The sequence below is a fragment of the Oryza glaberrima genome, chromosome 2, assembly GCF_000147395.1.
Source record: "Oryza glaberrima chromosome 2, OglaRS2, whole genome shotgun sequence".
NCBI lineage: Eukaryota > Viridiplantae > Streptophyta > Magnoliopsida > Poales > Poaceae > Oryza > Oryza glaberrima.
The window spans coordinates 28,390,789-28,411,176 of record NC_068327.1 but is presented as its reverse complement, the minus strand read 5'-3'; the positions used below and the strand labels follow the sequence as shown (position 1 = coordinate 28,411,176).

At 48.7% G+C, this 20,388-nt stretch overlaps 3 protein-coding genes across 3 annotated transcripts; all 3 read right to left on the bottom strand.

Annotated features, from left to right (window-relative positions):
• Positions 1–5: 5 nt before the first annotated feature.
• LOC127761608 (uncharacterized GPI-anchored protein At4g28100-like) lies at positions 6–3,646 on the bottom strand. Its single transcript, XM_052285918.1, has 2 exons — positions 2,397–3,646; positions 6–1,188 (listed from the first exon to the last, which is right to left on the bottom strand). The coding sequence occupies exons 1-2, from the start codon at positions 3,069–3,071 to the stop codon at positions 808–810; spliced, it is 1,056 nt and encodes a 351-aa protein (XP_052141878.1). The 5' UTR covers positions 3,072–3,646; the 3' UTR covers positions 6–807.
• Positions 3,647–8,975: 5,329 nt separating this feature from the next.
• LOC127761646 (cysteine-rich receptor-like protein kinase 44) lies at positions 8,976–11,886 on the bottom strand. Its single transcript, XM_052285971.1, has 8 exons — positions 11,675–11,886; positions 11,416–11,562; positions 11,186–11,293; positions 10,942–11,087; positions 10,623–10,833; positions 9,951–10,188; positions 9,692–9,842; positions 8,976–9,590 (listed from the first exon to the last, which is right to left on the bottom strand). Exons 2-8 carry the CDS (start codon positions 11,510–11,512, stop codon positions 9,261–9,263), a joined length of 1,281 nt encoding a protein of 426 aa, XP_052141931.1. The 5' UTR covers positions 11,513–11,562; positions 11,675–11,886; the 3' UTR covers positions 8,976–9,260.
• Positions 11,887–18,426: 6,540 nt separating this feature from the next.
• Positions 18,427–20,034, bottom strand: LOC127763700 (putative transcription factor bHLH086). Its single transcript, XM_052288480.1, has 3 exons — positions 19,265–20,034; positions 19,036–19,167; positions 18,427–18,940 (listed from the first exon to the last, which is right to left on the bottom strand). Exons 1-3 carry the CDS (start codon positions 19,907–19,909, stop codon positions 18,815–18,817), a joined length of 903 nt encoding a protein of 300 aa, XP_052144440.1. The 5' UTR covers positions 19,910–20,034; the 3' UTR covers positions 18,427–18,814.
• Positions 20,035–20,388: the final 354 nt, after the last annotated feature.

Below are 20,388 nucleotides of genomic sequence, written 5' to 3'. Positions count from 1 at the left end.
TTTTGGCATGATTTCTTATGTATTTAGCAAATTTAGCAATAAACTAAACATAGACATTTTTTTTGGCAATTTTTTTAAGAAAATGATATGGTTAAAAATGGCAATAAAGTGAACAGGCCCATCATTGACAAACTTCTAATTGCAAGAAATATAATCGACATGTGCTAGTTCCATGAAATGTCATCGTACAAGTGACTTTGTCTTAGAAATACCATTATCCGTATGGTTTCGTTAGCAAACCTCCATTAAGTGCTATAGGATGAATTGTGCATTAAACGGGATGGAATTGATGGAACCCTAGCAAAGACGGTATTTCTAAGAAATGTCACTTGCACGATGTTATTTTGTGAAACTTCGCACTACTCGATGACATTTTTTAGATTTGGATATTTGCCAGTGGCATTATTTTTGTTTTTGTCATATTTGATTGGTTGCAGCCCTACATTCAAGTTGGGCCTCCGATTTTGGATGCAATATATCGAATTTGGATTTTCTGGCAACCTGGTTGCTGAATCATGACAGCCATTGTGTCTTCAGACTTTCAAACTCGATTCAAATAGATTGTTTCTTGTGGATTTCGAATAGACAGTATATTGGCTAAAGTTTACACTGACTTGTGGATTTCGAATAGACAGTATATTGGCTAAAGTTTACACTGAGTAAAACGGACTGATTTTTGTGCTGTTGATCGATTCTGATTCTGCAATGTGCCACAGAACAGAAGTTCTGACGATACTGTTATATAGATCCAAGTGACCGGGCTACAGGATAGACCATTTGACAAAAAAATAAATCCAATCACAAGTGCTACAGGGCGTAGGCAACAACACCGAACAACGCGACAAGCAGCAGCAACACGTAGAGGCGTGACACGGCCGGCGGGCCGCCGGCGTCGCTGAACCTCGCGTACTCGGCCGCGAGCGGCATGTCGTCGACGGGGAGCGAGCACGCCGCCGGCCCATCCGCCGCCGCCGCGACGCCCGCGGCGGACGCCTCGTCGGCGGCCATCAGCGCCTGGATCACGGCGGTGGCCGCCGCGCCGTACCGCGTGGCGTTCCGCTGCAGCAGCCACATGATCCCCATCAGCTGGCACTCTCGTTCGCCCGTCACGCCGGCGCCGCCCTGCTGCTGCTTCTTCTTCGCCGCCGCTGCCGCCGCCGCGGCGGCGCCGCCAGAGCCGGCCTTTATCTGCGGCATCACCAGGCTCGCGTCAGACAGAATGAACAGTAATGGCATTTACTAGTTCCGTGGTATTGTTAACCCACAATTAATGGACACCAACCGGACGAAGTAAAACAACAAAAAAAAATTACTACAGTAAAATTTACCTTACGCTACAGACATTCTTGAAGTCATGAACACAGAATTATGACAAGTGACAGCCCGAGCCTGAGCTCTCTGCTTTCTACTGTTGGCACACATGGCCTTCTACGTGCCATGCATGTTACGACGCATTAAGATCTTTGGAAGAACCTATCAGTACCAATCCATATAGAGCACTGCCCCAAACAAAAAAAAAAGACAAATTTTGTACGTACACTAGTAACACTACTATACCATTTTAGATGATATAGTATACGCTAGTAGAGTTCTAGTGGAGTATCACTACTATACTAACATTCTGCACGCTATCCGGTAACCAAGTTGGCGGCCAAATGGCTCGTTTGTTAACAAATTAAGCAAATGATTCGGTCTTTCTAATAGCGACGAGACTCCTTATGTGGGAAAGGACGATGATGCTGTAATTGTGCCCCCAAATGCTATGGCAATCAAAGGGGGTAGGGGAATGGAGGCATGTTCCGAACAAATCATTCTCCAGGGCCTACGCAACAGGCCCGGACTCCAGATCTCATCATTCCTGGTCACTCGCTTCAATAATGCTGGCAGGGCAGCAGCAGCTAGGGCACACACACGCCAAACCAGGCAACAGAGACGGTACCCCTGGTTGTATGCTAGTGGCTCCCCTCCTGTCCATGGCTTTCATTAAACGCCATGTCTCCAAGAAGAGCATTTGCTAAGAAGCAACGGCGCAATGCAGTCATGGCTCAAATGAGTATTATCACTCTCGTGAGTGACTAATATGATTTTTATAGTAATATATACGTGATGAGAACATCGGCGTTGCCTGTTCACTGTGCAGGACTGCATGAATTTGCAAGATCAGTGCAAGGAACCTTTTTAACTGACGATCGAGCAGCTGACAATCTGAACTTGAACTGTCGAACTGAACCGATCAGTTAATGAACATAGCTGACAGAACAGAAGCAAGCATTCAAGCAGATGCGTTAAATGTTTTAATTGTTTCTAGGACTATCATGTTCATGAGGTTTTAATGCAAAGTAGGAGTACGTGGTATAGTAGTACTAAGATGTGATCTAGTATGTGATCGATCTCACCGTGGTCAGGGCGCGGAGGCACTTGGAGCAGCCGGGGACGCCTGGCTCCGCGCAGTCCTTCTCCAGCCTCCTCGCCGCCGCGTCCGCCGGAGACCATTGCCCGCCTTCCGCCGCCGGCGGGCCGCACGTCAGCCTCCTCAGCCTCACCCCGCAGTAGCAGAACGCCACGTCGCACGTCCCGTTGGCGCCCGGCGGGCGAGGCAGCGCCGCCCCCTCCGCCCGCAGCGCGCGGTCCGCGGCGCCCGCGCACGCCTCCGAGTCGTCGGGCGGCACGGGCATGTCCACGGCCGCGGCGGCCGCCGACTTGGCCGGCCTCTGCGCGAGCGCCGCGGGCGCGTAGGCCGCAAACAGCCACGCGGCCAGCGGCGGGCAGCAGCGCAGCCTCGTGGTCAGCGCGCCGCCGCCGTCGACGCAGGAGGACGTCACGGCCGGGAGGAGCGACGGGGACGGGGTCAGCGGGCACGTCGACGACGTCCCGGACGCGGCGTCCGACTGCTCCGGGAACGCCGGGATCGTGGCGCTCCCTGGCTGCGCCGGGGTCGCCGAGGGGAAGACCAGCGCCGGGTCGAGCGGCGCCGGGTCCGGCAATGCCGCCGCCGTGGAGCACGGCGCGAGGCGGGACGCCGCGGCCACGTAGAGGCAGAGGAGGAGGAGACGGCGGCGAAGCGGAGGCATCGTCTCTCTCTCGTCTCGCGTCTCGCGCGCGCGCGCGTGCGTGCGTGCGTCGTGCGCGGCGGGCGCACGCGCGTGGTGGTTTTTCTGGTTGGATGGATTGAGAGAGTGAGAGTGGGAGTGGGCGAGTGAAGTGAAAGCGTGGAGAGTGAATGAGTGATCTGCTATATGCCTATATGGACGAAATGATGAGAGAAAGCTTTGTGCTTTGCTGGTCTAGAGCCAAAGAACGCATGATTAGATTGGTTCTTGTATAATGTTCTTCCAGAGAGCAAAACCAGCCGCAGCCTTTTGCAAAGGGAGCTCCTTTCATCTGTGGATCATTTTTATCGTTTTACAGAGAGAGCTATCTTCTTTCTTTTTACCTTGTCAAACTTTGTGGGGCTGTGCATTTTCGAGTGTTGTTTCAGGGAAGCTGCGGAAGGCGGGTTAAAGTGACCTCGCTACTCAATTCAGCTTAAAACCAGCAGCTTTGTTGTAATCCTGTGTTTGCTTTCAGTTCATTTGCTATCCACTTCAATGTTCAAATTAACGGTCTGATCGAGTGCTACTCTAGCTAGTATGGCGTATAGCACATTGCCACTCGATGTTTGCTCATGCGTGAAGGCTGAAGGCATCACATACGCCCTCCTTGTGTCATGGTCATGGCTAGTGTTTTGTTTATGTGAGACAGAGCAGCATCTCGAAGCCTACGTATAGCCTTTGCAGCTGAGGTAATACTACTACTCGTATGCTGCCATGAATCATTCTGGAGAGAGCACAGAGTATCATGTGTTACTGCTGGCGTAATAGTTTACGACTCGTGGTAAGGTAGGTGGATATTCGTTTTGTTTTCAGTGCGTGTATTATACTACTCCATCCCGTTCTAAAATACTTTTCGTTCTAAAATATTTAACCACTTATCTTATTTAATTAAAAAATTATAAAATTATTATTTATTTTATTTATAACTTGCTTTATCGTCAAAAAGTATTTTAATTATAACTTATCTGTTTTTACATTTGCACTAGTTTTTTAAATAAGACCAGGCCAAACGTTAGAATCAAAAAATCAAACAACATCTAATTTGGGAATTGGGACGGAGGTGGAGGTAGTACCAGTAGTAGTATACTAAGCTACAGTGCATGCACCAGGCTAGGATAGATGCTAGTATGCTACACATGCCGCCGATAGGAGTGCCAAATTAAGGTCTTATTCGTTTGAAAGGAATTACAAAAGAATATTATAGGAATAGAAATGAGTTTTAAACTATCATTCATTTTATAATTCATTTTATAGGAATGCACTATATAGGAAAACTATAGGAAAGTTTTCTATTCCTCCATTTTTGAAGGAAAAGCATAGAAAAAAATAATCCACTTCAACCTAATATTTGCGTTTCTTGGGTTGGTTTGCTCAATAACATAGGAAAAATTTCTGAGTTTTTCAATCCATAGGTTTACACATATATTTCTATAGTATTCCTACGTTTTTCCTATTCATACGTTTTGAAAATCCTGTGAACCGAATGAGCTCTAAGCAAATACTCCCTCCGTCTCATTTTAAGTGCAGCCATTTTTTTCCACATCCAACTTTGATCGTCCGTCTTGTTTAAATTTTTTTAAAAAAATTAAAAACATAAGTCACGAGTAAAGTATTATTCATATTTTATCATCTCATAACAACAAATATACTAATTATAAAAAAATTTAAATAAGACGGGCAATTAAAGTTGGGTGCGGAAACTCATAATTGCACTTAAAATAGAACGGAGGGAGTAGGTTATTGCAACGACATCACATCTCACTTGCTGATAATCGTACCAGTATTTAGTTACTACCTCCGTCCCAAAATAAGTGCAGCCGTGGATATCCGTGCCAAACATTTGACCGTCCGTCTTATTTGAAAAATTTGAAAATATTTAGTCACACATAAAGTACTATTTATGTTTTATCATCTAATAGCAATAAAAATACTAATCATAAAAAAAATTTCAAATAAGACGAACGGTCAAACGTTGAACGTGAATAGTGCAAAACTGCATTTATTTTGGGACGGAGGGAGTAATAACTACGTCGTCTGTTCATCTGTTTTTAGCCAAACACACGTAGTATCCACCTAGTAAATGTTTACAGATTACAAAGTCACAGTATGACGGAATGTTTTGGAACAGGAGTCGCTGGCAGAGTGAACGAGAAATGCGAAACGGAGAGAACGTAATACTAGTAATTCAGACAACAGAACGCATCGTCCAAGGAGATAAAACGGATGGTGGCGCACGCCGTCCGAGCGCACGGGATCGTCACTCACTGCACGCCTACAGCACACTTACGACGTACGGCTATTGCTGGCCTGCACGCCCTGCAGCCAGGAGCCATTAACAAAAGCGAAACACTGTCGCCTACCGCATTCCACCGCACGGCAGGGACCGCAACACAGCAGCGCCACGCGGCGGAAGCGACGACGACGACACGCCAAGAGCGCGACTGCGATTCTGCGAAAGCCGAGAGGCGCCTAGCCTTGTGAGGCGGCGACAGCCTCGCTTTCACCGTCTCACGCACCGGGCGGCGGACGACGGACGCGCGGTTGATTGCCTCTCATCCGCGGCGCGTGAGCGGCTGAGCGCGTGGAAGCGAGGCGCGCGCGACGTATTTCTTGCTCGCCTTGAAGGCGCCACGACCAGCGGCGTGTGGCGTCGCGCGTGCGCGGGTGGTTGTGGTTTCACTGGCTCGGTTTTAATCCCGTGCGTGGCGCCTGCGGCGGCTGTCGGTCACGGGCGCCACCAGCGTCCAGCGAGCGTGTCAAGCGAGACGTACTACTACTACTACTACTGAACCTGAACGGATGGAATGTTTTGTTGGCTCTCGATCGTCCTTGTTCTCTCGCTCGCTCCCGGAGATTCCTTCGAGTTTACACGCATGCTGATGCACGCGCTGGTTTTTTTGGGCTGAGGCTGTTCGTTTCATAACACGCCTCCGAGCACGCGCACGCGCATGTTGGAATCATCACCGCGTACCATATAAAATCCTGGAGGGATCAGAGCTGGAGTTGCATGCTACTGGATGTACATTGATCTCACTGGCAATGGAGAGGTGTGATGCCTAGTAGAGTAGTAGGCCGGCCCACAAGAGCTGGGGTCATAAGCCCAGCTTGAGTTACGGACAAAAGTTCACTTTTACTCCCTTAAGTAGTGGCTGGATCCAATTCATACCCTTCAACCGCAAAATCGGGTATAATCACTTTGCCAAGCCCGACTATTTAAACCATGAAAAATAAAACCCTTGGTTGTTTTGAGAGTGGTTTTCGCTAACATAGTTCCTACATGGCAGCCAACTCATAAAAAAGAATTTAAAAACTAAAGTGGGATCCACATGTAATCCCCTCTCTCTCCTTCCCTCTCTGCTCGTACCTCTCTCCCCATTGTCTTCTCAGCACAAACAGGGTGGCTGCTGGGTGGTAGCAGGCGATGGCAGCGAAGGAATTGGGGTGTGCACACGGCGGCGATGGCATCCCCTAAGCCTAATCCGTGCGACAATCGTCTTCATCCTTTGAAGCCAAGTGATCGTGGTAGCTCATCGACGATGTCTCCAACATCGCTATCCTTGCTAAGAAGAAGACCAAGTGGAAGCGGTATTGCTTCCACGAGCGGGAGAGGCCCTTTCCGTCCTCTTCGCCCTCTCCTAGTTGGCTCACCGCCCTACGGTGGTCGTCCCTAGCTATTCATGGTTGGATATGATCGCGCATGGTCCCACCAACGAACATGGTCAAGAAAGACAAAGGGGTGGTCGACCACAATGACGGCGGTGAGGCGGAGTCAGAGTCGGGCATAGTGGTGCCCCCGCACAAGTGCAGCAACTTCTCATTGGCTGTGATGTTGACGGCGCGGCAGGTGTGCCCAGTGGTGGAGGGCCACGATGCTGCTGGATCTGCCTCCCTCACCGAGCTCGGGCCTCCAGAGTTGGTGCGCAGAGGTGACGACGATGAACCTTTGAAATTCCCATGGAATCAATCCAGCAGCAAAGGGTGGGGGCAGCAAGGACAACGTCAATCTCCCTTCCTCCTTTCTCCTCCATCTCCTCGAGCCTTATAGAGCTCCCGCTTCGCCGTCGAGCTCCTCATCGCCTGTAGCGGCACCACTACAAAAAAATATATCCTGCATTCAACCCTCAGTGCGCCCCGAGTTGTTCGCCATTGCCGCGTTGTCACTAACCGGTCACCACCGCCGTCGCCACCACCAACTTCCAACCGCAGTGCTGCACACCTGCCTCACTGTCGGCCTGCCTCGTACCCGGCTCGCCACTCACGAGGAGAAAGAGGGCCGTGGTGGTGGTGGTGACCGGTGAGCGACAACGCGGCGATGGGCCATGTTTAGGGCCAGACCATAGCCTCTCTCGGCCCACTTCATTCTACTTGGGCCGAACTTCTCCCACGAGAAAGGCCATCGCCCATCGCTACTGAACTATGAGTACCATCGGATTCCGACTTTGCAGGCTACGACTTCGATGAACCATGGACCCAACATGCCACAAAACCACAATATCCAGGCGAGTTTTCTTCGCTTGGCCCTCCTGTCGAATCGAGCAGTCATACGTCGTGCCGTCGTATCGTCGACTCGTCGTCGTCCAACTCCAACCTTGCACGGCAACCGGGTTTCCGGTTTCCTTCTCCTGCTTACAAATCGTCGGGCCCGGGCACCTCGTGACTACTCCCTCCGTTCCAATAAAAAAAGACAAACCCTGGTTTCGTGTCCAACGTTTGACAGTCCGTTTTATTTGAAAAAATTATGAAAAAAATTAAAAAGACAAGTCACGCATAAAATATTAATCATGTTTTATCATCTAACAACAACGAAAGTACGAATTACAAAAAATTTTTTATATAAGACGAACAGTCAAAGTTGGACACGGAAAGCCAGAGCTTGCCTTTTTTTTTTTTTTTTGGGGGGGGGGGGGGGACGGAGGGAGTACGTGAGAACGGAGGGAAAAAAAAAAGAAACAGCCTGATATGCGGCCGTCAATCGCGGCGCACTCCATCGTATCTCATCATCTCCTCTCCCCCACCGCGCGCGCGCGCAGCCCGCGTGGTTAGATCCCGTTTCTACCAGCGGATATGATGTGCAAGGCACTCCAAGCCAGAAAAAAATATAAATCGCGTGGCTCGCGAGTACATGTATATACATATACTGCCGTAGTGCCATGGATGGGTGTACGGAAAATCACAATAATTTCTCTCTCTTCTTCTACCTTGTCATGGCCATCGCCGTCAGGCCGGACAATCAGGTAGAAACGCCAGCACGCACGCCGGCGATGAAAGCTCTTTTCTTTTTCTTTCGCCGGGCGCTTAAAACAAATCTCTTGTACATGGACAACGACTCAACATTTCATAAGTTTACCGCAGTCTCAACGATCGTACAATTCTAGAGCAAATGATGGCGCCGTTGATCACTCGGGTCGCTCTCACAATTAAACAGAAAAGTAGGCATCTTGTTCGGTTCGGGCAAGTGTGGACAGGCCGCTAGTTGGAGTAGGTGTACGTGGGGTATGTGCCGCGGCGATGGCGTCATGAGGTCGTAGGATGCCGCGAGGTTAGCTCAACGACGAGGCGCTAGTGCGCGCGCGTGCTTGGATGCTTGCGGGATTTCTTTGACCTCGGGAGGAAGAGGAGGCCAGGTCGGCACCGGATTGCTCCTTTTGAGTCCATATTTTTCAGGCCTCTGTTTCTTTCAGAAGGGTCCATGTCAATCAAAGGTCCCATTGCTGGTTCGCTAATGATGGATCGATCGATCGGAGATTTCGCTTTTATCGTTCCGTTGTTAATTTGAAGAGCATCTTCTAGTTGCGGAATATGTCAGGTTTGCAAGATTTTCCACACCCAAAAGTTCACTTTCTGATGGGTTAAAAATTAAAACAAGAAAAGGAAGCACAGAGATGTCACTAGTAACAGTGTTCACAAGTACTTTTTCTTTCAGTGAACAGATGATATTTACAAGTACTTGTGGGTATGACGACCAAAGAATGAAACAATCTGTCAAGCTCCCTGTCGATTTTTTATCTCCACGCTGTTATTTGTTTCTTATTTTTCTCAATCTCCATCACCACTAGCTTATCAAAACTCTCGTAATAAACACAGTTTGAGAGAGAGAGAGAGAGAGAGAGAGAGAGAGAAATAAAAAAAGAAGAAAAAAAACGACGTTTTTTTTTTCTTTCTTCTTTTTTATCGTGGCTCGATCATGGAGATGGACACGTCGTTGACGGACTGCGTCTTGGTGGTCTCCGTCTTCATCGCCAGCGAGAACTCCGACGCCGAGACCTTCTTCATCTCCCGCGCCGCGAACAGCGGCGGCTGCGCGGGCTCCGGCAGCTGCATCTGGTCGCTGATGAGCATGAGCACCACGTTGGACATGGTCGGCCGGAGCTCGGGGCTCTCCTGCACGCACAGCAGCCCGACGTGGAAGCACCGCCACGCCTCCTCCTTCGAGTAGTCGCCGGCGAGCGACGCGTCCATGAACTCCGCCGCCTTGTCCTCGTTCCACAGCTTCCATGCCTGCACACGTTCATATGAACACAAACAAGTTAAAAAAAAGACTCTGCTTTTTTTTTACCAGAAAGAGTTTGATGCAAAAAGTTTCTGAATTTTTTTTTTACATCTTGGATCAGGGTTTGCTGGTTATTCTGAAGGTACATTGCGCCATTGCGTTGGCCGCTGAGGATCTCGAGCACAAGAACGCCGAGGCTGAACACGTCAGACTTCACCGAGAAGACGCCCTCCATCGCGTACTCCGGCGCCATGTACCCACTGCAAAATCCATCGGTTCATTTCAATACAAGTTGAGGTAAGATTTGTGCTTGATGAGCCATGAGAAATCAGGTGATCGATGCACATAGTGCAAATACGTTGACGTACTATGTGCCTACGACGTGTCCGGTGTTGACCTCGTTGCTCTCCTCCTCGAAGATCTTGGCCATGCCGAAGTCGGAGATCTTAGGGTTCATCTTGTTGTCGAGGAGCACATTGCTCGCCTTGAGGTCTCTGTGGATGACCTTGAGACATGAATCCTCGTGGAGGTAGAGCAAACCACGGGCGATCCCAAGGATGATGCTCTGCCGAGTCTTCCAGTCCAATTGAGCCCTCTTTCTGGAATCTGACGAGACAAAACCGAATTAGATTTACCTCATGGTTACTTTAGTTTTAGACTTTCAGTGTTCCAAGATGAAACGAAACAGAGCTTCAGTACAGGTCAGATCGGTTAATCTGAACAGTTTATAATTCCAATCGGGTTTAACTACACGCACGAAGCACATGGACCTAGTTTGCTTCCCATTGACCTACTTTGCATCGATTTGGTAACTTCGTTAGACTTAAACGACTCGAAAAAACAGTAAATTATGCAGAGTGCAGAACCACGAGTCCAGCTTTGACGCAATCATGTGCGTATCCCATGTGTATCAGTTTCTCACCAGCCACTAACAAATTCAAACAATCACAAAAAAATACCTATAATCCTGCAAGAATTTATATTGACAAAACAAAACAAAACAAAAAAAACAGTAACAAAGAGAGAGGAAGCAGACGAACCGAAGAGGAAGGCATCGAGGCTTCTGTTAGGGAGGTACTCGTAGATGAGCATCTTCTCCTCCTTCTCCACGCAGCAGCCAAGCAGCCTGACCAGGTTCCTGTGCTGCAGCTTGGCGATCAGCTCCACCTCGTTCCTGAACTCCGCCGCGCCCTGCCGCGACCTCGCCGACAGCCGCTTCACCGCGATCTCCGCGCCACCGCCCAGAACACCCTGATCATCACAGCCAAGAACCCAAACTTCAGTCGATGCAAATTGGCACATATCAGGAGTAGTGCTATTTCCAGGACAAAATCTAGAAAAATTTGCTAGTGTTCATACCCTGTAGACAGGGCCGAAGCCGCCTTCGCCGAGCTTGTTCTCCTTGGAGAATTGGTTGGTGGCGTCGTAGATGGAGGAGAGGTCCATGAGAGGCAGGTCCGAGTTGGACAGTGGCCTCAGGCTCTCTATCTGCGCCCTCCTGACGGCTGCAAAGGAACCAAGAAAACCAAATGTAACAATTCACAAATTTGCAGCGTTTGCGGATTGATCATGGCTGAATAATCGATCGATCGATCGATCTTACCGTTGCGCTTCCTCCATCTCCAGCAGTACACGCAGTAGAAGAGGGTGCAGATGATGACCACCACCAGAATCGACACCATTATCGGCATCCCATTGTGGCTCGAGTGCCCTGGTGCAACAAACCAAGAACGCGTACCCTGACGCCAGTTCAGTCACCTTCTTCCAACTCAAGAACACGAACATACACACACTGCAATATCTTCAGCAAGAAAGAAAACTGCGCGTTCGTACCTCCTGAATCAGTCGCGGGTGTTGTATCCATCAGCCGGCGATGTCGAAAACGGTACAACGACGATCCAGCCTCGCCTTCTTCTCCCCGGCTCTTCATCAAAACCAGTTCTCTGATGAGAGAGCCTTGGGAAATTTTGCACTGCTTCTCTGCAGGAATATATACCTCTCGTCACTATTGGGTTGTTGGAGAGAGGTTGCAGGCTAGCTAGCTAGCTTAGCCTTAATCTGAAGATTGGCTCGTTAGTGGCTTAGTGCTTACTGTTGTGCTGGCACCAATGTGTACAGACTACAGAGCATATAAGTACAGCTCAGGTGAGAGGAGAATAAAATGGATATGCTGCTGCCTGCTGCAGGTATGGGGATGGAGAGGGAGGGGGCGTTGATGGCTGCAGGATGAACTGGTTTTTCAAATGTTGCTGCCAATATTTCATGCTTGTCCTTTTAGGACTGCAAATTGTGCTGCTTGACCATTGTGTGGAACATGAACACCTACGGGTACAGCGACCCCTCTCTCTGTTATTCTGGTTGTTTTCTGATATTGGACGGCAGTGGATGCTGATCATCCAAATTTTTGTCCACTGCTTTTGTTCAGTTGTTCTTATCATCATCGCTTGATTTGCTGATCAATCCTGACTGACTCATTCTCTCGCAAATTAATCCAGCTGTACTATAATCTAATCCTGCCACTACAACTTGTGATGTGAACCCAAACAGTAGGAGTAAGTAATCAACGCTAACTTTTCACATGTGCTGATTCAGGATTAGGTGACTGTCAAGGGGGCGGTGTGCAAGACAACCACCAAAAAGGAATTAGTATCTTTTTCCTGCCATGTTTGAGACGTGAGCGTGTGAACTAATTAAAGGGCACTGAAACCAGGGTAAGGCTTGTACAGCTATAATGAAATGAAACGGGGAAGTATTAAAGGGTTGGAAGTGTGTTTGATTTGATTCCCTTTTGACAAACGAGGACACACGCCATGAAAATTATTTCTCGGTGTGGTGTGGGTGCGGTGCGTGTGCGTGTGGGAGCATGACAAGCTGGGCCACCTCATCGGCGTAGGAGCTTGTTGCCTTGTGCGTCAAATGGTCAAAACGATTTGGCATTTTGTACTGGTTGGTAGGGCGGATCCGGTGGTGGAGATGCACGTTTCGCCTTTTTATTTTGCAAAGAGGAGCTAATTAAGGCCATGTTTGATTCAGCTATTATAATCTAAATTATTAGGAGTAAGCTGAAACAAATAGATAGCTTATTATGATAGATTATTATAATCTATAACTCAAATTATTATAATCTCGTAAGCCACTCTAAAGGTGCTTTTGATTTTTTTAATTATTGGGTGGCTAACAGCTAACAAACAGATAATAATCCAGAGAAACAAACAGCTAGCAGCTTATTCTATATCGGCTTATTATAATCCATCTTATAGTAATCTAGTTCTATAATCTATATTAGAATAATCTTAAACTGAAAAAAACAGGGCCTAAGACTGAGTTCTTTTATTCACTTTCCCAACTCATCTCCCATTTTCCACGTACATATTTATTAAACTATTAAACGGTACAAATTTTATAAAACTTTTTATACAAAAGTTATTTTTTAAAAAAATCATATTAATCATTTTTAAGTTATTTTAGCTAATGCTTAATTAATTATACATTAATAAACCACCATGTTTTCCGTGCAAGGAGATGGAGTTCCAAACTCCACCTCTCGAACACATCCTAAGGATAGTGATGATGCGAGCGATGCCTACATCTCTGACATGTGGGTCTAATGTATTGACATCAATGGAGGGAGGGTCCGCGTGCCAGTCAATCAGTGTATGTATTAATAGCATGACGGCAGTGTCTAGTTATTAGAATATTAAGGAGCTAATGACCTCTCAATTATCATGGTTAGTTGGTAATTTTATATGGCTTACAGTTTAAGCAAGCATTTTAATACGCATCCTGCAACGGATTGAGCGAGACAGGGGAGTAGGGGGATTAAGCCCCCCATGATCTAATCAAACGATATTCATGGGGGTGATACATATAATAGGGTGGAAGATAAGATGGAATAAGAAATGTCTTGCGGTGGAGCATTTAGGTGGGTAAGTTAAGTTGACGATCAAGACCCGATAACTCTCCATCAGTCCAAATCGCAGACTCTTGTTGTCATGCGAAGAAAAGAATTCTAGCGTGACAATGCAATCAGGGAGTAGCCTCCAAATGAGACCAGTCATGGCCTAGAATTTGAATGGATGAATGGGCCAAAATTTTAGTCACCAAACAAGTTCACCTGACGTCCCTCAATTGTATGCCGAGTCTGACCGCAATTCAAGAAATATGTACCTCTAAACCATGTAAAACTGTTCAAAACATGTCCTAAGGCAATATAGATGTCTGGTTTCGCTGACATGGCTTCCTAGTCAGCAAAAAATAAAAAAAATAAATATGTGAGACCCACCTGTAAGTGAGAAGGAAAAATGTGAGGTCCACGTGTCAGCATCATCTTCTTCATTTCTCTTATCTTCTCTTTTGCCGCCGATGGCAGATGGGGAGAGGCGGCCACCGTCGACTCCACGCTGCTTGGCCACGTCAACGGTGGCGGCGACCAACCCCTGCACCCTGGGCCCCGGCGTGCTGCTCAGCCTCATGCTCCGAACCACCCGACCCAGCCATGGATGAGAGGGAGATGGCGGCGAGGAGAGCACCAAGCCTAGCTCGTCGTGCCATGGGTGGCGTGCGGCATTGCGGGGGATGGGGTTCAAGGACGACGACGATGTGGACGATGCGGTCGGCGAAGTCGTGGACGATGGCGATGGATTCGCACGGCCGCCGCTCGGACCCCAGGCTGAGTGCCTTCTTCACCTTCGAGAACCCGAGATGGCATACCAGAACCGCCATGCGGAATGTGTTGGTGAAACTGCCGCTGGCAATGGAGCCGTCGTCGACCTCCGCGCGAGCGTCGTCGTCACCGCCGTCCCCACGCCCTCGGGAGTGGCGACGAATAAGGGGACAGGCGCCACCGACGAGTAGATCTAGCCGCCCTCGCCCTCGACAGCAGCAGAGGCGGAGATGAAGGCGGTGGGCGAGAGCGGCGGCCGCTTCTTTCCCCCTCTCCCGCCGGCCTCATCTCGCCCCCTCTCTGGCTGGCACCAGTTGCTGCCGCCGCCGCCTCTCATCCTTTTGCCGTTGACGGGTGAAGAAGAGAAGAGAAGACAAAACAAAAAAAAGGAAAAGAGAGAGGAGGAAAAAAAAGAGATGTTAACTAGGATGTGCGCCCCCACATACTTTTTTATTTTTATTTTTGATTACTAAAATGTCACGTTAGTGAAACCGGGCATCTATATTGCCTTGGGAATTTTTTTAGACGGTTTTACATAGTTTAGGGTATACATTTCTGGTATTGCAGTTAGGACCTTAAATAGACTCGGTGTACAATTGAGGGACGTCAGGTGAACTTATTCCATGAGACGTACAAGCCTTAGTAGCATTATAGTTCTTGCCAGAGTCATTTGGGCTTGGAAGTTGTATTCACCTAGTAGGCTATTACGTCCTTCAACAATAAGCTTTCAACGAGTTTTTTTTCCTTAACTTTGAAAACCAGATCAAATTAGATGAATACCCCGCCGTTTTGCTATAGGAAATTAAGTTACATAATATATACAGGTAGGATACAATATGATTATTAAAACCAAAACAAATTGATACTTATAAATTTTGAGCCTATAAATAATTGAGATTGTATGGTGCTTTGAGAGAAAAAAGAAGAAACAATTTCAAACATACATCTATCATCTAATGGCTAGAAATAATTAGTGTGATATGACTTAATGAGAGAAGAGAGAAATAGCTTAACGGGGGGATGAACTATATAAGTATAAATGATACCTCCTCGTCTTAATTGCCGTCGAGAGTGGGTGGTGCTAATGGACGGGTGGTCGCTGTGAGCGATCACCGTCCCTCCCCTAAGACGGCTCCCCTCCCCCTTCCACATCCCCTTCTTCTCTTCCTACTACACCATAATTTTTTTAAAAAAAATAAAAAAACAAAGTTAGAAAAATTTATGTATAGAAATACTATATAAAAAATATTTGATTTCAATTCAAATTTAAATCGGGTATATAAACTTTTGACTTATAAACTTTGGGTGTATAAACTTTATATGTATAGAAATACTATATTAAAAAATATTTGAATTTAAATTCAAATTTGAATTCGATATATAAACTTTTGACTTATAAACTTTGGGTCTCTAAACTTTAGGTGTATAAGCTTTAGATGTATAGAAATAGTATATATAAAATATATTTGAATTCAAATTCAAATTTGAATCGGATATATAAAGTTTTGACTTATAAACTTTGGATCTCTAAATTTTAGATGTGTAAACTTAAGGTGTACAAACTTTAGGTGCATAAATTTACTAAAATAGAAAAGTGATACGGTGCTAAAAAAAAAGAAAATCATCTGGGGAGAGGGACTGATCGCTCCTAGCGACCGATCGCTCCTTATGACTTTCGGTCGAGAGTCGTAGTCTCGTAGAGTCGAGAGGATGGAGCGAGACGGCCGAGGAGGGCCGGTGATTGGCCCAGTGTCGACTTTACGGCCCAATAATTACATAGCCCAAGTGGACTATTTTGGGGGTCGGAGATTTGTCCGCCGACCCCTCCACCGTACTCCGTACACGGTGCCCTCGCTTATTCCCGAAGAACAACTACCACGAAACCACGCACTGTGCAGCGACGCCATTGCAAGATTGTGAAAACTGAAAACCACATTTCTTCTGGCGTCTCTCCTTGATCTGGAAACTGATGATTCAGACAACTTGGACGCATAAGGTGAGTGACTGAGTGCAGAATATTTTTGTCCTGGCATTGTTTGGCTTTATGCTTACCCCGTCAGGAGAACGGCCTATGTGCAAATCATGTTGAGAGATTAGCCCAAGAATTTTGCGTCAGAGCTGTGTAATTCTTGAATCTTGATTTCATAAGCACTTCGCAGAAATTGAGATTAGTCCCAAGAAATTAAGATGGATCGGAAGTTCTTTCTTTGGGAAGGAAAAAAAAAAAGAACGAACATCTTCCGATCTGTTCTCCGTTGTTACTTGTTTTGATTTGGTTTTCGATGGAGAGGATGAAGATAGTCGGCTAGGAGGGCCGGTGATTGGCGCAGTTCTGACTAAACGGGCCAATAACTGCATAGCCCAACTGTCACATCGGGGGTCGGAGATTTATTCCCCGAAACCCCCAGCAGGTTGGAGATTCATCTTCCGAACCCGCTCCGCCGTTACGGTGCCCCTCCTACTACCTCACAAGTCACAACTCCGATGAACCACGCGTACGTGTTCCTCCTTGGTCCCCGACGTTATTTGCGAGATCATCGTGAAACCTTCAATTCTTCCGGCGTTTCTCCTTGATCTGGAAACTGGACGGTTCATTCAATCATCGTGAAACCCTCATTTCTTCCAGCATTTCTCCTTTTTTCGGGAATACGCAAGAAGCGCATTTTTTCCATTAAGAGAAATAAACGTTATTTATAAGGATAAAAGGAAAACAAACAGGGGACCGATACAGAACGCTATGGAAAACTATAAGAATATCTCGCGCTAAATTTGACTACCACGACCTTGTAAAGGCCAATCAGCGGGGACCCCGTGATTAGCTGACTTCCAAAGCATGGCCTCCTCCGCCATTGCTTTCGCCACTTCGGTCCAAGACCTTTGTTGTTGATTGAAGATTCGGTTGTTCCGTTCCTTCCAAATTGTCCAAGCCACCAGTGTCACGACAGTGTTGAAGCCTCGACGATACCGCTCCCCAATCTTCATTCGGCTATCACAGAGCCAATTGTGGAAGGATGGCTCGTTGACAGGTAAGCAGTTCGGACTCCTTATCGCCTGAAGCGTTCACCACCATAATTGTCTCGATTCAGGGCATGCTACTAAGATGTGATCAATGCTTTCGTCCTGCTGATCGCAAAGAACACAACGATCCGGGTGTGGCAACCCTCGACTGCGCAGACGGTCAGCGGTCCAGCATCTGTTCATTGTGACCAACCACAAGAAGAAGCGGCATCGAGGCGGAGCGAGTGACTTCCAAATTGGGGTGGAAAGGAAGGTGACACGACAAAAAAACAAGGCCTTATAGGTGGATTTTGAGCTGTATTGGCCCGAACTCTCCCATTTCTAGATGATTGAATCAGGAGTAGTAGGATCAAGATCCACCATTTGGACAAGCGACCAAAGCTTTAGATATTCTAGAATAGGTTGGATCCCAAGTGCTACTCGGATGTCTTTGATCCATTGCTGTTAGTGCCTCAGCCACCGTCCGACGCCGGCGCACGCGTGGTGGAATTTTATCATAGATGTTCGGAGCAATGTACCGAATGCAACCCTCTTGCAACCAGCTATCTTCCCAGAAGAGAATAATTTGTCCGTCTCTTAATTGACAGACGGTAGAGGCTGCAACGAAGTTCCTTTCCTTTTGCGACCCTGGAATGGCTAGGCCTTGCCAAGGTTTGCTTGAGGAGGTCCGTTGCAACCATGTCCACTTGGAACGAAGAGCTATACCCATAAGCTCCAAATTCGGTACACCCAAACCGCCGTAGTTTTTAGGGGCGCAAACTTTGGACCAAGCGACCCTGCAACACCCTCCATTAGCTTGCGCTTTGCCTGCCCAAAGGAACCCGCGACGGATCTTGTCGATGCCCTTGACCACCCACTTGGGTGCATCAATCGCAACCAGCAGATATATCGGGATAGCGCTGAGAACAGCGTTAACCATAGTAGCACGACCAATTGAAGGCATTTGGTTGGACTTCCAAGTGCCGGCATTTCTCCTTGATCGGGAAACTGGACGTACGATTGATTCATACATCTTGGAAGACATCTGTACTAGGTGAGTGCTGCAGATTTGTCCTGGAATTGTTTGTCTGTATAATTCTGGATTTCATAAGCACTTTGCAGAAATTGAGATTAGTCCCTACAAATTAAGATGGATCAGAAGTTCTTTCTTTGGCAGGCAAAAAGGAACGAACATCTTCCGATCCGTTCTCCAGCAGTGCAACTTGACACCTGACTAACCACTGTTACATGTTTTGATCTGACTAAAACTTACATGATGGAACGATCCATATCATGAAGAGAGAAAAGGGGGTTGTATTTAGTCGCAGTACACAAGAACATGACCACAAGGTTTAGCAAAATGTTAAACCTCCCTGTACGTGTGTCACGCTAATTAACTCCCCTAAAAAAAGGTACATTGATAGCGCTAATGATCAGTGGCGAGAGAAAAAAAACAAAAGTTTTGTGCCTGCGTACGTATGCATATGCCTCCCTTGATTATTTATCTTCGAACGAGGTGGTTCGTTATTGATTAATAATTTCTATCGTAGTTTCTTCTTCTACAGTAGTTGTTCAGTTCATGAGTTGTCCCATCAGCGGCGACGACGACGACAAGATGGCGTCGAGCGCCTCCTTCACCTGGGATATCTCCGGCGCCTTCCCTCCCTGCGCCGGCCAGAACTCGTCCGTCGCAAGAACCTGCAGTTCATCGTCAGAAACACAGTTAATTAGAACCTCCAAATTCTAATTCTAACCGCGTAATCGCGTGCACATTGCGAGAGATGTGTGCATACCTTGACTTGAAGCTGGAGGAACTTGACGTAGCTGATGGCCTTCTCGAGCATGGTGACGAGGTCGACCTTGGTGCCGTTGGGCACGAGCTCCTGCAGGATCCGCAGCCGCTCGCTGATCCTCTCGCGCCGATTCTGCCGCCGGCAAGAACAATTCGAGTTCAGTTCGGTACATGGATTGGTCGGAGTAGCAGTAGGATTTTGGCGCGGAATTCAGTAAAAGTTTAATTACCTTGGCCGCGAGGCTTTGCGGGTCCTTGGTTGGGGTGGTCGGCGCCGACTTGGCCTTGCCCGCCTTCCTGCCGGCGCCGCACTGCTTCTTGCTAGGGCTCATGGCCTGCGACGACTCCGCGTGGGCCCGCTTCTGCGAGCCGCGGGGCGCCGGCGCCGGCGCGGCGCGTTCGGGGGAGACGCCGCCGCCCGACGTGCTCGGGAACAGCAGCCCGAACTGCCGCCCACCCGCGCCGCCGCCGCCGCCGGTGGCTCTCTCCGTCAGGCTGAAGCAGCCGGTGGCCGCGTCGAAGGCGACGGCCGTCGTCGACCGGTACGGCGCCGCCTCGCCGCCGGTGCCGTAGCTCTGGTCCATGGCTTCGATCCACGCGTCGCACTCGGCCTCCTCCGCCTGAGCGGCGCGGTCGAACGCCAGCACCGAGGACGACGCGCCCGCGCCCGCCCACCCCGCGGCGCCGTCCTGCACGAGGGCGCATCCGGCGCTGGCGGCCGCCTCGTACCCCCCGAACAGCGCCGCCGCGTCGATGTCGAGCAGCGCGTCGTGGCCGTACCCCATCTGGGACGACTCGAACCCGCCGCCGAACGCCTCGGCATCGAACCCTCCACCGTACACCATCGCGCGCTCCCGCACCAGCGCCATGCGCATGCACACTAGTACACTACCAACAAATACGATCACTGCACCCTTCGTCGCCTCGGCAACGTACACGCGCTCCTCCGTCGTCGATCAGTCACACGCACACCCTTCTCCTCGGCGGCGCGGCGTGTGGTGGTGCAGTCTGCAGTGTGGTGTAGTGGGCGGCACGGGTGGGTTTGTATATATAAACGCGCGCGGCCGCGGCAGTCGGCCACATGGGGAGCTCGGGCTAAACAAACAACTCAAGCGTGGAGGCGCGAGTGCACGCGGGCGCATTAAATGCTGGAGGTGGGCTCGCTGATCGCGGCTGCTGACGCCGTGTTCCCGGAGCCATTCGCCGTGCCGCTCACACGCACGCGGGCGCGCGTCGGGGTGGGAGGATGACGGCGTGCGCTACAGCTAACGGGAGCGTGGAGCGCGGCGGAGCGAGCGGGGGAGTCCCACGTCTCAAGATTCCCGACTAGTCTCCATGTCACGTGGCCCATGCC

Coding starts and splice junctions, on each gene's coding strand:
- LOC127761608 (XM_052285918.1), bottom strand. CDS start 3,071: ATGCCTCCGCTTCGCCGCCGTCTCCTCCTCCTCTGCCTCTACGTGGCC. Junction 1,189..2,396: donor GCCTCCGCGCCCTGACCACG/GTGAGATCGATC, acceptor GTGATGCCGCAG/ATAAAGGCCGGCTCTGGCGG.
- LOC127761646 (XM_052285971.1), bottom strand. CDS start 11,512: ATGAAGAGCCGGGGAGAAGAAGGCGAGGCTGGATCGTCGTTGTACCGT. Junction 11,294..11,415: donor ACCCGCGACTGATTCAGGAG/GTACGAACGCGC, acceptor TTGTTGCACCAG/GGCACTCGAGCCACAATGGG. Junction 10,189..10,622: donor CCTCGATGCCTTCCTCTTCG/GTTCGTCTGCTT, acceptor TTGTCTCGTCAG/ATTCCAGAAAGAGGGCTCAA.
- LOC127763700 (XM_052288480.1), bottom strand. CDS start 19,909: ATGCGCATGGCGCTGGTGCGGGAGCGCGCGATGGTGTACGGTGGAGGG. Junction 19,168..19,264: donor CGCAAAGCCTCGCGGCCAAG/GTAATTAAACTT, acceptor TGCCGGCGGCAG/AATCGGCGCGAGAGGATCAG. Junction 18,941..19,035: donor TCCTCCAGCTTCAAGTCAAG/GTATGCACACAT, acceptor GATGAACTGCAG/GTTCTTGCGACGGACGAGTT.